Source organism: Cucurbita pepo, chromosome 2, assembly GCF_057944985.1.
Source record: "Cucurbita pepo subsp. pepo isolate OVF chromosome 2, ASM5794498v1, whole genome shotgun sequence".
Taxonomy (NCBI): domain Eukaryota; kingdom Viridiplantae; phylum Streptophyta; class Magnoliopsida; order Cucurbitales; family Cucurbitaceae; genus Cucurbita; species Cucurbita pepo.
This window is the reverse complement of record NC_141799.1, coordinates 2,153,808-2,170,152: the sequence shown is the minus strand read 5'-3', so window position 1 is coordinate 2,170,152 and position 16,345 is coordinate 2,153,808. Positions and strand designations below refer to the sequence as shown.

Here is a 16,345-nt window from a genome sequence, read left to right as displayed (position 1 = left end):
GATAAATGCCACGCCGTTGGATAATCTATTCCTTTCCACTAACTTTGGGGGAATATTAAACTTAGGCCACGTAATGAAGCGGATGAGGCAATGAAGATTGGGCGGAGAGGAGATGACAATAACAGTGATTCGCTATCAATGTCCCCAAGTGTCCTGGTTCAATGAATCAAGGTTGCTCCACCTTCGCCTTTCATTTTCATTTACTATCATGGACCGCAAGTTAATTTTGATTTGTGGATAAAATTGTAAGCGATTTTAAAATACGTGAACAGATACAGGTTTCCATATCTTTATGAGAAATGCTTCGTTTCTTTATCAAATCGACGTGGGGTCTCACAATCTACCCTTTTGGAGGCCCAGTGTCCTCATTAACACGCTGTTTGGTGTCTAGCTTTGATACCCTTTGTAACGGCTCAAATCTACCGCTAGTAGATATTGTCCTACTGGGTTCCTTTAAAGAGTTTCCTCTCAAAGTTTTAAAATGTGTCTACTATAAAGAGAGCCTAGCCCTATTTCGAACAGTGTCTTGCACCGTCCCACGACTGACTCTGATATCATTTATAACAACCCAAGTCCACTGTTAGCAAATATTATAATTATTCTTGTCCTATTATATATATTATAATTTTAAAAAATAATTCTATTAAACATTCAAAAAAAATTGTCTAATAAAATCATATACATTAAATCATTTAAATATCTATAGAGAATAAATATAAATTCTAGTGATATAGGGTTGGTAGGTTGAAAAGTTAAAAAAAAAAAAATCGAATTTGAATAAATTGTATTAAATTTGTAAATCTTTAATTTATTAAAGTAATTATAAATTTGTGTAACTGATAAGATTATTCCTTCTTTCCCTTTGGGTGGGAAGGGAGCAAACCAATAGAAAACATGGGAGAGAATTTATTTATTTATTATTATTTTTTTTAAGGTCGAAACAAAAGATATTTACATGTTAGAAGAGATATTTACAAAATAGACTGAGAGATCTTTCTTGTTGGTCACTTGCTCCTATTTCAATTATCATTTTTTTAAATTATTATTTATTTTTGTAATAATCGATCCTATTTCCTATCAGTAATTTGCGAAGATCGAATTAAAAAAATAATAATAATAAATAATATATTTTTTTATTAAAAAATTTACAAAAACACCCTTAAAATCTAATAACATATATACATATAAAAATAAAGTGAGACAAAGTTAGGGATAGAGATAGAGACGTCTGGAACTTTATTTAGTTAATAGACAAAATTTTATCTCCCTATTTCTTCATCTATTTATTCGGTTTTCACGAGACCCGACCTCAGGAGTTAATTGGACATCTTTACCTCTAATGTTCTTTTAATAACCATTTATATTTTTAATAGTAAAATTACTTTACTTGTGGTCTATTTCTATTAATTAAAAAAATTAAATTAAAATTTAAAAATTAAGAAAATGTTTTTAAAATTTTAAATATTTTGTTAAAAAAAAAAAACTTAATTTTAAAAAATTAAGAAAAAAAAAAAACAAAATGGTTAGGAAAGAAACCTAACAATATTAAAGATTCTGTTTAATCTCCTAAGTGGGTAGAAATTTTTGTCTCCATTTCAACATATTAAATTCTTGTTCTAAAGCCAACACTTTTGACATTTTATATTATTTTTATTACCAAAAATAAATTAAAAATAATAAATTTGACAGAACAGAATCTGTCTTACAACCTTACAAGTCATGCGGAAACGGATAATATATTCTATACGTCGTCGTTCGTGCCCGTCGTGGAATAGCCCCCCGGCTGCTGACGTGGCGCGCAAGTGGTCTGAACTCCGTGGGGAGGGGTTTCAGTTTGCGTTCATGTTCGTGCACTATAAAGACTCTCAATGCTCGCTTATTGGATCTCTCTCGAAAAAATACCATTGTCTTGGAAGGGAGAGGAGAGAGAGAGAGAGAGAGAATCAAGAGAGAGGGAGGAAGAACAGAGCTCAACCACTCTCAATTTCGATTTCGAAGCTAAAACCCTAACATGTTTTGGCTTGAATTCCTCCCTATTTCTCTCCGTCGTTGATTTTTTTTTTTGCATTTTTTTCTCTCTCGCTCGCTGTTCTTCGCATTGTTCATTAGATCAGAGGAAAAGAGAAGAGAAAAAAAATCTCGCTCGTCCTCGTCTTTCTCTCTCGTTTTCCGGGAAAAGTTTTCGGATCTTCGCGTAAGAACTAAGTTCTTTGTGTCTATACATACCGTGATGTTCTCCATATGCTCTGTTGATTGATCGAGATTTTTGGCGTTTTTTTTCTTCTTCCGGTTGTTTCTTGATTAATTTGTGATGCAATGCGGGTTGTTATTTGTCGCACTCTACGTTTTTTTGTATTATCCGCTTGAATTCTCCGTTCGTGGTTTTAATTTTCTAATTTGAGTTTTGGAACCAAGGCGAGTGCGTTATTGGTCTATTTATAGACCATTGATGGCGATTTCAGAAACATTATCCTCTGATTTTTTCTTTATTAGTAATATTCCCTTTCTTCTACCTCTTTAAATCTACATTTTGATTTCTGATGAGTAGATTTTAGGCTAACTTTTGAATCATAGAACTAAATTCTAGTCAAATTTGTAGGTTAACCTTTGAATGCTTAGGACTTGTTCGATTAATCTTGATTATTGTTTTCCTCTTTTTCAGGAGCTTTATAATCATGGTGTTTTGGGTATTTGGATATGGCTCACTGGTTTGGAACCCAGGATTTGAATTTGATGAGAAAATTGTAGGTTACATCAAGGATTATAAGCGCGTATTCGACCTCGGTAAGTTTACTATTTCGAGCTAGAAACTGTTGCAGATGTTCTTTTCAATAATTAAAATCATCCATTCAGTTTTGATTATGTACTGGATATGTTAATTTTTTTTGTTCATAACAATCTGCCTCATATTTGGACCAGCATGCATTGATCACAGAGGTACGCCAGAAAATCCTGCTAGAACTCTCACGTTGGAACAGGAAGAAGGAGCTATCTGTGTAAGATTAACTGATCTAAATACGATTAACTGAAATTAGTTTTTTCAAATTAAAGAAATTACAACTTTTTTGGCAGTGGGGAGCAGCTTTCTGTGTGCGGGGGAGTCCTGAAAGGGAACGAGCAGCAATGGAGGTAATTTAATATCTTTTCAAATTTATTTTATGAAAAATATAAATGGTCGAGTTATTTGGGTGGCTCAAGAGTCTTCTTATCTATCATCTTCACGGTTTGTGGTTGAATCAATATAATAACACTAGCTGCTTCATATCCCTTTCTTCATTTGGAATTTTGTGACTTAACTTTTCCTTTTGGAACTTCATTCCCAAATCATTTGGAAGTTATGAAAATTTGTCCTTTTCCTTTTTGTGAATTGCAGTATTTGGAGCAGAGAGAGTGTGAATATGATCAAAAGACATTGGTTAACTTCTACAAGGTGAGATTATCAATTGGTTCATGTTCTTCTCAGTTCATATTAACGATATCGTCAAATTGAAGTTCTATGTTTTTAAGAAGCCGGTTCATATTATTGATATCATTAAATTGAAGTTCTATATTTTTAAGAAGCCGATTCTATGAACGGTTCATATTATTGATATCATTAAATTGAAGTTTTACATTTGTAAGAAGCCGATTTTATAAACGGTTCATACTATTGATATTGTTAACTTGACGTTCATACATTTTTAAGAAGCCGATTCTATGAATGATTCATATTATTGATATTGTTAACTTGAAGTTCTACATTTTTAAGAAGTCAATTCTATGAACGATTCATATTATTGATATCGTTAAAGTTAAGTTCTACATGTTTAAGAAGCCGATTCTATGAACGGTTCATAGTATTGATATCGTTAAATTGAAGTTCTATATTTTTAAGAAGCCGATTCAATGAACGGTTCATATTATTGTTATCGTTAAATTGAAGTTAAGAAGCCGATTCTATAAATGGTTCACGATTCTATGCATAGCATCCTCCATCATTGATTTTAACTGATCTTTTGAGGTTCTACATTCAGGAAGTGGACTCTCTTGAGCCAGCGCTTACAGGAGTCATTGTGTAAGTGCCAGCCTTTGCTCTTTATGATCTTCCTCTTATCTGAATGTAATTTGAGCAAAAGGGTAGCAAGAAAAACAAAAGTTTAAACTTATATCTGCACTTCGTTCAAACTTTTCGACCAATTTGTATCGTTCGTACATACGCAGGTTCACGTCGACTCCCGACAAAGAAGTGAACAAATATTACCTCGGTCCAGCTCCATTAGAGGACATGGCTAGGTAAAATGGTAACATTTTAACATTATTTTTTGTGCTAGCCTTAGTTCCTCATTATCCTTGGTTCACTTTTAACAGACAAATTGCAACTGCTTCTGGGCCTTGTGGAAACAATAGAGATTATATTTTCATGTTAGAGAAGGCATTGTTTGACATAGGTGAGCTTTTGGATAGTAATGGCTGGCTTCTTTTGGTTTGTTCATCACCATTTGTGTAGGTATATAAAAATTTCTTATCTTGCACCATAGGTCACGAGGAGGAAATGGTGATCGAGCTCGCGAACGAGGTGAGAAAGGTCCTCGATCTCCTCGAGAATGGAATCTCGATGGAGAACAAGCTGCTCGGAGCAGCGCCCCACGTAGTAGTACTCAACCCACACTTACCGTCCTTAGAACTGCAACCACTTCCAGAAGCCATAGCCACAGATTCGTGACTCCTAAATCTCACAAACCAGGCAAACCAGAGACTTTGTAGTGTGATGGTTAACAACAGTTCAGTTACTACCATTTGACCTGTACTTGTACTTCTAGGAATAAACTTTGCAATTTGTTACCGTTTTTGGTTAGTTCTGTATGTTTCACGGCCTTGAACTTTGGACATTATAATCAAGTTCTAAGTTTATTTGAATGAACCATAACTGCTGCAAACATGTGGTTCGGATTTCCAATTCGGTTACCAACCTAACAATTTGTAACAGTTCAAGCTCATCGCTAGTAAATATTGTCTACTTTGGTCCGTTATGTATTGTCATCAACCTTGCGGTTTTGAAACATGTCTACTAGGGAGAGTTTTCCAATCGATATGGGATCTAGCAATCTACCTCTTTGGTGTCTAGCTCCTCCCTGGACACCGTCTAATGTCTTGGCTCGATATCATTTGTAACAGCTCAATCCCACCGCACACATATTGTCTATGACCGGTTAGCTGTCAGTCTCACAGGCATCTATCAAGGAGAAAATTCTACACCCTTTATACTACCCCTTTATACTCAATTAATCGAAAACATTTCTCAAAACTAAGATTTTAAACTGATTTTATTTTTGTTTTTGGTTTTAAAAATTACTTCTCACTTCAAATATTTTTCCTTTTACGGTTTTCAAAAGCAAACCAAAATTTAAAAACTAAAAAAAAAAAAAAAATTAGAAATTAGTTTTTTTTTTAGCTTTTTTTTTTTTTTTTTTAATTTGTTGGAGGATTTGATAAAATCTCATAATTAATCGTTATAGTTTAATAAAACTCTCATAAATAAGTCTTTAATAATTTTAATAATTTTAACCTTCATAATTATAGAACTGAATTATAAAATTCTCATAAATAGTCTTTAATAATTTTAACCTTTATAATTATAGGATTGAAAATTTATAATTAGCAATTAGTATCTAATCGTTTAGATCATTTTCAATTTAACTTTTAACTTTTTACCATTTTCAATTTTATTTTTTTACCTTTATCCATTTATGAATTCTCAATTAAGTTCTTCAATAAAGATGGTTGAAACTAACAAAAAGGTGTATTGCTAAATTATGTTTTATTAATATGAATACACGAAAATTTAATCTCTCCATCTTTAAATTTATCATTGCCTTATTAGACACAAATTTGAAATTTTAGAATCAATTATTAGATATACAATTCAAAATCATCTAAAATAGGTAAGTTAATTTTTTTAAAAAATGAATTTGTTAGATATAGCACAAAATTGAAATTTTACAAACATATTAGACACAAAATTGAAAGTTTAGAAACTTATTAGACACTCCCAAAGTTATAATGAGGTAGATATATATCTCAAAGTTTAAAGACATAGATTTATAATCTAATTTATTAATAAAATAATAAAGACATATCGCCATTATATTAATAGATTAAAAGAGAATTTTATTAATAATTTTTATCATACGTCAAAATTGAGATTTTTTAGAAAATTAATGATAAATTGAGAATTACTTTTAACAAACTAATGGACTTTTTTTTTGTAAATTTAAAATTTTGAACTGAAAATTAAAATTTACTCCAAATCCTATAATTTTGAAAGGTAGAATTCACAAAAGAAATCTAAATAAACTAAATTTATAATTTAACTTATCTTGTTAATGGAGGATTGTTTGTAACTATTTCTTGAATTAAAAATATAAATAAAAATAAATTAATAAATTTATTTATTTATCGCAAATATAAACAAATATAAATAAATTAAAAATAAATATAAATTAATAAATTAAAAATATAAATAAAAACAAATTAATATTATTAACAGCGCCAGGTGGGTGAAATAATCGGGTTTGATACGTTATTTATAGCAAACAAGTTCATTTGTATTCTGGTTGGAGACAAATCCCAGAGAACATTTCAGCGGAAAATGGATTCGGCATCTCTGGCTTCTCTCGCGCCTTCTCTCGCGCCTTCTCATACGCAGCAGAATCTTCACAGAGTCTTCGTCTACGGCAGTCTCTTGTCTGATGAAGTCGTCCATATCCTCTTGAAGCGCACTCCTCAGTCCTCTGCTGCCGTCCTCAATGACTAGTTCGTTCTTTCATCTTCTATTCTTAATCTTTGATTTTCAAATCATCGCTGTTAGTTTCTTCTCTTTTGATGTATTCGAAGTAAAATCGTTCTGGTTTTTCGAAATGAGATTTCGGTTCTCCATTTCAATCTTGTCATTTACTCGGATTTATGCTGTTTCTCTGTTTAATTCGTAGTTACTGGAGTATGCATGTTCATCTTCTGTTAAATATTGTTAGAGAACTGTTATGCTTGTTTCGATTTTTCTAGGTTTTGTTGCTTAGTTGACATTAGCGTTATGATGAGAAAGAATTGCATTAGAAATATTCGTCTACTCTTAGCGTTTTGATTTGCTAAACGTCGCTGTTATTTCCTCTCTTTTTGGTAATTTTGGAGCAAAACTCGCATCGATGATAGGCTAATTCGTGCTGGTTTCGCATAGGAGAGTTTGATTTGCTACTCTTAGCGTTTTGATGAGAAAGAAATGCATTAGAAATATTCGTCTACTCTTAGCGTTTTGATTTGCTAAACGTCGCTGTTATTTCCTCTCTTTTTGGTAATTTTGGAGCAAAACTCGCATAGATGATAGGCTAATTCGTGCTGGTTTCGCATAGGAGAGTTTGATTTGCTACTCTTAGCGTTTTGATGAGAAAAAATTGCATTAGAAATATTCGTCTACTCTTAGCGTTTTGATTTGCTAAAAGTCGCTGTTATTTCCTCTCTTTTTGGTAATTTTGGAGCAAAACTCGCATCGATGATAGGCTAATTCGTGCTGGTTTCGCATAGGAGAGTATGATTCGCTCTATCAATCTTATGGTTTACTCGATTGATGCTGTTTCTTTGTTTAATTCGTCTTTATAGAAGTTTGTGGATATTGATCATCTATTACTTATTGTTAGGGAGCTGTTATGCTTCTTGTGATTTTCTAGGTTATATTTCTTAGTTAATGTTAACGCATATGATAAGAAAGGATTACTTTAGAAATATTCTTCTACGTTTAAGCTTTTTGATTTGCAAATCAAATGATTCTCTTCAATTTATTCTTCGTCACTGTTACTTTCTTCTCTTTTGATAGATTCGAGCAAAATTTTTGCATCGATGATAGGCCAAATTTGTGTCAGTTTCCTTAACGAGAGTTTGATTCGCTGCATTGATGATTCGCTTTAATTTATGTTGTTCATTTGTTTAATTCTTCTTCTTAGAAGTTTACAGATGACGATCTCCAAATAATTAATACAAACTGTCACTGCATTGCTCTATGTGATTGCTCTAATTTTCAAGGTTTTGATTCTTAGCTTATACGATTAGGAAGGATTGTGTTGAAATATTATTTTATTGCTCGCTTGTATTCCCGAATTCATGATTGAACTCTGTAAATTTGCTCGAGAATTTGCAGTCAAAGATTAAGCATTAAAGGACGAGTTTATCCAGCGATTATACCTGTTGATGGCAAGAAAGTATCTGGCAAGGTTTGTATACCATCGTGTGTTGAATGATTATTAATGAATCTGAATGTTTTTTCCATGTCGTTTTATGGTTTTCATATTGAACTATCCTGTACTCTTACCAACTATCCCTTACACTGCAGGTTCTTTCAGGCATTACAGCCACCGAATTGGATATTTTAGACGCATTTGAGGATGTTGAATACAAAAGGAGCACAGTTGAGGTCACTTTAACGGTAAACTATTTGATTCATTTTGGTGCTCAAATGTGCTTTATTATCAACTACTTTGTACTAGATTTGGTCATTGAATCGGAAAACATAGATCCATTCCGATCAAGTACGCACTAGTATAAAATACTACCCTTTTGGAATTCGTTTTTATAACTTGCTATACAAACATATCAGTAGTTCTTCATTATTACTACCCTTCACGGAAGCTAATGAAAAGCTTAATGAACATTGAGATCACTTTCCGTTCTAGTGCGCTGGCAATATTTCTTATGGGGTTCATACCACTTAATTATTTATGCTAATGAAGATAGTTGAAACATATGTATATTTAATCCTCTCCACGATTGTGCTTTCTGATCTTTTTTTAGGCTATAGATGACCTTTTGCTGGACAGTCTTGAGAAGTTATTAGTTTATGTCTATATTTGGAACAACGAAAGGGATCCAGACCTGTATGGAGATTGGGATTTTGAGGTAAAAACTTAATCCTTTGTTGTTCCACTGCACAATATAACATTTATACATCATACCACGGAGAGGAAACTTTTCTGTTTTTGACCACTCATTTCACATGTTCTTGTGCACTGGGACCAGGGCATCTGTTCTTACAGGGTTCACCAATGATTTAATAGTATACCAATATAAGAAATAAATTGAATCAAGTCTTATTGGTTTTTTTTTCTTTCTTCCACATTTTTTATTTCCCCGCCCCCCATTCTACAAATGAGATTATGATAGATTCTTCAAATTTAAATTCCGACTCATTTAGTTACTTCAGATGCATGATACTGTCCAATTTGAGCATCAGCTCTCATGACTTTATTTTGGGCTTTCCCAAAAGGCCTCACTCTAATATAGATGTATTCCTTTACTTATAAACTCATGAATATTTCCTGAATTAGTCGATGTGAAACTCACCCCCAAACAATGCATTGATCAGATTTCTTAAATTTAATCGTAATTTCCTTGATAGGTTTTGGTTAGTTCTGTCCTCTAACCATAGTTCCAATAATGAACATTTTTTATTTCTCTGCTAAAATAACGGGAATCTTGTCTGCGGTGATTTTGTAATTTTCTTTTTCCTCGTCTGGCATTTGCTTGTACGTGAGAATCTTGTCAGCGGTGATTTTGTTTTTGTCTTGGTCAGAACTTGGGAAGTTAAAAAGGGCGATGTGTAAGATTATTCTTTAGATTCCCATTCGTTTTGAAATCTGAACAATTTTATGTACTGCGAATCTTAAGGAGTGGAAGCGAGTTCATCTGGATGCTTACCTGGAGATGGTCAATGAGTTTATGGAAGAATTTGAGCATCAGCCCCCACAAGAACCATGCGCGGCCGTTGATGAAGCAGGACAGCGATGCGAACAACCACTGCACTCTCCAGGTAGCACTAATACTTCGTCCAAACGTATTTTCCTGCTAATAAATAATCCTTCTATTTGTCATTCATACACCAATTTGCCAATTAATTATTGCTTATTTTTCAAAAAAAAAAAAAAAAAAAAAAAATATATATATATATATATATATATATATATATATATATATATATATATATATATATATATATATATATATATATATGCTTAAAATTTTAACTAAATTAATAAAAATACTGCATAATAAAAAAAAAAAAAAAAAAAAAATGTCTATCAAATCTTAAATATTTCATTTTTTTATTTTTAAATATTTTGAAATGAATTTAACCCGGCATTCAAAATAGTTTGTTCATGAAAGCACTTTTAAAAATTATCCTGATATATGATTTTTGGCCTTAACTTCAATAACACTTAAAAGTTAAGTCTCTTGTATTTTTAACATAAAACACTTGGTTATTTATTATTATTTTTTTCTATACGTGCTTAGTTGTTGATAGAAAACTATTTCACTTAGAAACACTACCGTCTAAATACATTTATTTTCTGGGTTAAATTATAAGTTTATCCTGTTTTTATGTTTGTATTTAATAGGTTTTTAAAATTTTAAAAAGTATTTAATATTAAGTCTAATAGGTCTAAAAATTTTAAATAAATATATTTGAACTTTCAATTTAGACAGCATGTCCACCATTTTTTCTATATTGATGTGAAATAAAAATTCTATTTAATAGGACATTAAATTTTTAATTTTGTGTTTGATATATCAGCGATTTTTATTTTTATTTTTATTTTTATTTTTATTTTTATTTTTATTTTTATTTTTTGTAAGAAATTAGGGGGATAAAAAATTTATAAGACACCAAAGACTTTTTTAGTAAAGCTAAAAGACTTGTACAAAATCGAAAAATTAGAGATTTAGTAGATATAGTTTTTTTAAAAAAGTTGATTCAATTCAAGTACCCATCGCAAGAGACCTTTCTTCCCCCAATTTTATTCTTCTGAAAATAGGAAAGGAAAATAAAAGAGGATTCATTAGCAATGATACAAATAAATCAGAAACCAAAATCTCAAATTTTCTTATGAAAAAACCTTTTTAGTGCGGATGCGTAAATCTTTTAGCTTACTTGAAATATGGCTTAATTTAAAATATGAGAGACCCGTCAACTTATTCTTAAATGTCTGAACTTTCCAGCACAAGAAGAACCTAAGAAACTAAACGGCGAGTAACCTGTCGTAGCTTCGTACCTCTGCTGAATCTGGTGGGATTGACCAGAACCCACAGTAACTCAAGTTTTAGGTCACTCGGTATTGCTTTCAAAATACTTTTAAGTCTCCTCTCTTTGCACCCCACTCGGTATTGCTCTCAAAACAAGACAATTTCAATATTTATTTGAACCTAATTCAATCCAAATAAATTGATAATACAACCAGTTTTTTTTTTTTTTTTTTTTTTTTTTTTGTCACCTTAATCCGCTAGTTATGGTTAAGGTAAATTTATAGAAGATTTAAAATGTGTTTAAAAGTTTACATATATTTTTTAATTCGTGAGTATTACTGTGATTTTTCTAATAGAAACACAATGGCAATTAAAATTATAATATTATTTAAGGGTTGTTAAAATTGCAACACTTCATATATTTGGAGTGCAAAACATTAATTTTTTCCTCTAAATATAAAGTTTTAAAAGTGTATTTGTAAAAGTTTAGAAGACGAAATTTTAAAAGTGTATTTGTAAAAATTATTTTTTAAAAAAATATATTTTTTTTAAGAACAGTTCCAAATGTGTTTTGGTTTTCTTTTTCTAAAAGGAATATACTTAGGGTTTTTTTCTTTTTCTAAAAGGAATATATTTAAGGTTTTGGGTATAATTTTAAAAAACCATTAAAAAAAACAATCGAACTATAAACAAATAAATAAAATGTCATCAAACATATGGGGATTAGAAATTTTGGCTAACCTCAATGCTCTGCGGGCTGCTGCCCTCCAGCACCTGGATTTCCCCTGCGCATACTAGTTAAGCTGTTTTTGCATATGGGACAAACTGTTCCGCCACACGCACTGTAACAGTAATGGCACTGCATCATGACAACATTCAAATTTCTTATGTACAATCAAACAATAGTCTCTCTTTTCGAATTACTGATGCAGAAGGGATGGACCTTAAATTTGTAGGGAAAGAAAAAAAAACTTTTAAGGAGTATCAAAGACAAAGTAGATTATAGCACCTCAAGCATATTCCTTAAAAATGGTTCTTCGTTAAAATAATCTCTTCGGACAAAAACAAAGGGTATCCTGTATGCCAATGCTTCATAACGGTTCCGTAACCAATTTTTCCTGAAAAAAGATGGAAGATTTGTGAACGTGTTTATACCCATCTGATAAGCTCGGCCAACTTCATAACGGTATTGGAGATAACTTGACATTATCTCCAATACCCAGTTTGTTCCACACCTAGCATAAGAAGTTAAGAAAATCACAAATGGAAAGCGGGCACTGCAGAAGCAAGACGTATGCAGGCAAATTATCAAAAACAAGAGAAAATAATGCATATAGAACAAATGTTTAAAAAAACATGCAACAAAAAAAGACAGTAGCAGAAAAAGATAAAAAATAACTGTCAAGAAAATATAATTGGGCAGTATCCTGGGAGGCGGATTGGAACTCGCAATGTGAATAATCTTCTGCAATCTGCTTTAAAGCAGCCAACATTGTTGAGAATGATTGGAAGTGAGTTTCCCTTTAGCTAATTTTGAGAATTATCATGGGTGTATAAGTATGGGTGTATAAGTGAGGAATACTATCTCCATTGGTATGAGATTTTTGGTGAAGCCCAAAACAAAGCCATGAGAGACTATATCATACCATTGTGGAGAGTCGTAATTCCTAACATGGTATCAGAGTCATGCCTAAACTTAGTCATGTCAATAGAATTCTTAAATATCGAACAAAAAATTGTGAACCTTGAAGGTGTAGTCAAAAGTGACTAAAGTGTTGAACAAAGGGTGTACTTTGTTCGAGGGCTCTAGAGAAAGAAGTCGAACCTCGATTAAGGGGAGGCTATTCGAGAGCTCCATAAGCCTTAAGGGAGGCTATTTGAGAGCTCCATAAGCCTTAAGGGAGGCTTATAGTGTACTTTGTTCGAGGGGGGATTGTTGAGGATTATTAGGAGTGAGTCCCACATTGGCTAATTTAGGGAATGATCATGGGTTTATAAGTGAGCAATACTATCTTCATTAGTATAAGGCCTTTTGGGGAAGCCCAAAACAAAGCCATAAAAGCTTATGCTGGACAATATCATACCATTGTAGAGAGTCGTGATTCCTAAGAGTTTATAGCACCATAGAATGCAATTTCACTAACACATAAAATGAAGGACGGATGGACTTCAATGAGACTGTTAATTTTCACATTTAAATTTTCTTTGGTTTTAGACGTACAAAAAGTCTCTTCAATACAAAAATTGTCTAATAAATCACAATAATAATAACCAACATTATGGTGAAGGAGATTAAATGGCAGTTATTTCTAGGTGCCATCAAACTTAGTTTCTGTCCTAGGAAAGAGAGAACCATTTAAGGATACTCAAATACTGATTAAAATACTGTTTTAAAAAAAAAAGCACCTGCCAAACTATCGAACGGTGGTGATGACCAGCATCCATGGCATACTCTGCATAGATGAAATCCCAAGCGATCTGATAAGGAAAGAACATAGTAAATGTAGTACGCTGGTAGATTATTAGTAAAGGTCGATGACAACATGTCATACTTCGTAAATTCTGTATTTCGTATTGGGAAAAACTATCGTGGATGCCAGAAACTTCTCACCTACTCCAAGGATGCCAAGCGATCCACTGTCATTGCATCTGTCTGGACAGCCCCACAGTCCAACAATACCTATAATTGATTAAAGAATATATAAATCCAACAGATACACGAAGGTTTATTTGCAACTAATTATTGCACGATGTTCCACGTGAATGTGATTGGAGTTCAACTGAAGCCTCATTTGGAATGCAGAAAGAAACTAAAAAATCAAGCACTTAATTTCAAATTCTACGAGTTCATGAAAAACGAGTTATATTAAATAAAACTATCAAATTTTGGTTTATATATCTAAATTGGTCAAGTACACTCACCATTTGTTTGTCCTAGTTCGTTTAGCATTTACAAATATATATATATATATATACATACACACATAAAGAAGAAAAGAAGAATAAATGTATTAACAAAAACATGAAAATAAAGATTAGAAAACTATTCATAAAAAAGTGAATAAGAAAATACATTAGTAAAGTTATGAATATTTTTATTAATGTGAGCCTTAATTAGAGGAGGTGCTCGATGCATAAAAACATAATACAGTAATCAATAATATTAATATGAACCATGAAGCGCACATAGAAAATAAGAGTTACAATATCTAAAGACAAATCAAAATTGAACTTCTGCATCATATCCACTAGCAAAATCCATTAAATTCTCTTAACTGATAAATTATTGGAAAGATATTGAAACTAAAATTTGCAATGAAACGAATAGGCCTGATGAACAGCTTAACTTAGCGGCAATCACTAGAAGTCAGGCGTGAGCCTCGACCAAACTTACCTTTCGAATGAACAACCCAGGCGACAGCATTGCAGAAGTAAAAACAAACTGAGGGGCAAAGGAGGCCACGTGCACCTCGTGGCCTGCAAGTATAAGATGTCGAACAACTTTTATGCACAGAACAATGTATTGCATTATCAAGCATTCTCAAGGGAAGAAGAAGAAGATAAAAAATGTCGAACAACCTTTATGCACAAAACAATGTATTGCATTATCAAGCATTCTCAAGGGAAGAAGAAGAAGAAGATAAAAAATGTCGTAAAGCAATGCATAAAACTTAAGAGTTGAACTACAGTTCCACGAAGATAAACCAGAAGAAATTTCAGTAGGATAAGTAACATTGCAGGAAATGCAGATCAATATAACCGAAACTTCGAGCGAGAGAAGGAAATGTGATCAAGCACAGAAGAAATCTCTCAACGTTCTAAAATTAATGAAACTCGTCAGGAGAACTGCCTTACAGAAGTTTTAAACAACAAATCTGAGAACGGAAGAATTCAAGCTCGTAACAGAACGAAATCCAAACTCCATTGCATAAAAGAAGTGGAACACATTCAATCAAAACTGAAGAAATTTCAGTAAGATTTTCGTGATCTTCGACTCCAGGAAACTGATAGCAGAATAAGTTGCATAGCAGGAATGCAGAACAAAAAAAAAAATTGACATTCTGAGCGAGAGAAGAAAATGTGACAAAGCACCGAAGAAATCTCACGACATTCCAAAACTAGAGAAATTCGACGCGAGACTGACCTCGTAGAATTTCTTGACATCAAATTCAAGAACTGAAGAATCCGAACTCAGCACAGAACGAAATCGAAAACTCCATTGCATAGAACACACTCAACCGAAACGAAAAAGTTTCAGAGAGACTTCGTGAAGTTACATTACAGGAAACAAAACACACATCACAATAAATCTATATTTCGAGAAAGAGGAGAATGTGATCAAGCGGCGAAGAAATCTCACGGCATTCCAGAACTAGAGAAATTCGACGCGAGACTGACCTCAAAGAATTTCTTAACATCAAATTCAAGAACTGAAGAATTCAAGCTCAGAACAGAATGAAATCGAAACTCCATTGCGTAGAACACATTCAATCGAAGCCGAAGAAGCTTCATAAACACTTCGTGAAGTTACATTACAGGAAACAAAACACACATCCAAATAAATCGATATTTCAAGAAAGAGATTAGAATGTGATCAAGCACCGAAGAAATCTCTCGACATTCCAAAACTAAAGAAATTCAACGCGAGAACTATCCTTACAGAATTTCTAAACAACAATTCCGAGAACGGAAGAACTCAAGCTCAATAGAAACGAAAATTCAAAACTCCTTTGCATATATCCAGCGGAAAAAACACAATCAAACAACAGAAATGAAATCAACATTCTGTAATGGAGGAACTTACCTCAATAACGCGATTAGCGCAGCCGAAGCCATTGCCGGTGATTAGTAAGCAACGACCTAACTATTCCTCGACGCTGAAACCGCCTCCGCCTCTAGTTGACTCCACATTCAATCCGGTAGTTCTGTGCAGTCGCGTCTCTCGATCGAGCACACTGATCAACTTCATAAATCGCTCTCCTCGATTACTACAAATACATATACAGTGGAGAATCGGAGATGAAATAAATCAAGGATACGAGCCAGAGCAAGAGCAAAAGCAGCGGTTGTTCCCTCGAAAATAGGTTGGGAATGAAGATTACGCCTCGTCATTCATCGCTATATATAGTCCCGAAATTCCCGCCAAACAATGGGAGAAGAAATATACTTTTAATAACTGGTTTGTTTTTTTGTTTTTAAATTTTTTTAAGTGATATTCTTAAAATTCAAACAAAATTATAAAAATAAAATAAAAAAACAAATTTATTTTTGAATAATTTTTTAAAAACAAAAAATCAAACAG

The 16,345-nt window shown here is 32.5% G+C and overlaps 3 protein-coding genes across 9 annotated transcripts; 2 read left to right on the top strand and 1 right to left on the bottom strand.

Moving 5' to 3' along the window:
* The first annotated feature begins 1,881 nt into the window (after nt 1-1,881).
* LOC111788277 (gamma-glutamylcyclotransferase 2-1) lies at nt 1,882-4,900 on the top strand. The gene is made up of 9 exons (XM_023668597.2): nt 1,882-2,194; nt 2,663-2,784; nt 2,920-2,996; nt 3,073-3,129; nt 3,374-3,430; nt 4,014-4,054; nt 4,201-4,272; nt 4,348-4,427; nt 4,518-4,900. The coding sequence occupies exons 2-9, from the start codon at nt 2,676-2,678 to the stop codon at nt 4,700-4,702; spliced, it is 678 nt and encodes a 225-aa protein (XP_023524365.2). The 5' UTR covers nt 1,882-2,194; nt 2,663-2,675; the 3' UTR covers nt 4,703-4,900.
* A 1,679-nt stretch (nt 4,901-6,579) lies between these two features.
* Nucleotides 6,580-11,254, top strand: LOC111788288 (AIG2-like protein D). Its single transcript, XM_023668613.2, has 6 exons — nt 6,580-6,792; nt 8,168-8,240; nt 8,360-8,452; nt 8,818-8,922; nt 9,691-9,832; nt 11,020-11,254. The coding sequence occupies exons 1-6, from the start codon at nt 6,629-6,631 to the stop codon at nt 11,052-11,054; spliced, it is 612 nt and encodes a 203-aa protein (XP_023524381.2). The 5' UTR covers nt 6,580-6,628; the 3' UTR covers nt 11,055-11,254.
* On the bottom strand, nt 9,726-16,110 carry LOC111788335 (uncharacterized). Of its 7 annotated transcripts, XM_087120866.1 has the most exons (7): nt 15,848-16,110; nt 14,438-14,520; nt 13,655-13,723; nt 13,450-13,521; nt 12,053-12,161; nt 11,785-11,902; nt 9,726-9,864 (listed from the first exon to the last, which is right to left on the bottom strand). In XM_087120866.1, exons 1-5 carry the CDS (start codon nt 15,877-15,879, stop codon nt 12,067-12,069), a joined length of 351 nt encoding a protein of 116 aa, XP_086976992.1. In that variant the 5' UTR covers nt 15,880-16,110; the 3' UTR covers nt 9,726-9,864; nt 11,785-11,902; nt 12,053-12,066. The 7 variants fall into 7 exon arrangements, with proteins under 7 accessions (XP_086976992.1, XP_086976994.1, XP_086976995.1 ...); XM_087120868.1 differs by lacking the exon at nt 9,726-9,864 and having other exon boundaries at nt 11,351-11,902; nt 13,596-13,723; XM_087120869.1 differs by lacking the exon at nt 9,726-9,864 and having other exon boundaries at nt 11,351-11,885; nt 13,596-13,723.
* Nucleotides 16,111-16,345: the final 235 nt, after the last annotated feature.

Bases quoted from the DNA above. Each gene is read 5' to 3' on its own strand.
- LOC111788335 (XM_087120866.1), bottom strand. From the start codon at position 15,879: ATGGCTTCGGCTGCGCTAATCGCGTTATTGAG. The intron at 13,522-13,654 runs GTGAGAAGTTTC...TTTCCTTATCAG, and splicing joins GCTTGGCATCCTTGGAGTAG to ATCGCTTGGGATTTCATCTA. The intron at 12,162-13,449 runs GTGCTTTTTTTT...ATCTTTTTTCAG, and splicing joins ACCGTTCGATAGTTTGGCAG to GAAAAATTGGTTACGGAACC.
- LOC111788277 (XM_023668597.2), top strand. From the start codon at position 2,676: ATGGTGTTTTGGGTATTTGGATATGGCTCACTGGTTTGGAACCCAGGA. The intron at 2,785-2,919 runs GTAAGTTTACTA...TATTTGGACCAG, and splicing joins TAAGCGCGTATTCGACCTCG to CATGCATTGATCACAGAGGT. The intron at 4,428-4,517 runs GTGAGCTTTTGG...CTTGCACCATAG, and splicing joins GAAGGCATTGTTTGACATAG to GTCACGAGGAGGAAATGGTG.
- LOC111788288 (XM_023668613.2), top strand. From the start codon at position 6,629: ATGGATTCGGCATCTCTGGCTTCTCTCGCGCCTTCTCTCGCGCCTTCT. The intron at 8,241-8,359 runs GTTTGTATACCA...CTTACACTGCAG, and splicing joins GCAAGAAAGTATCTGGCAAG to GTTCTTTCAGGCATTACAGC. The intron at 8,453-8,817 runs GTAAACTATTTG...ATCTTTTTTTAG, and splicing joins CAGTTGAGGTCACTTTAACG to GCTATAGATGACCTTTTGCT.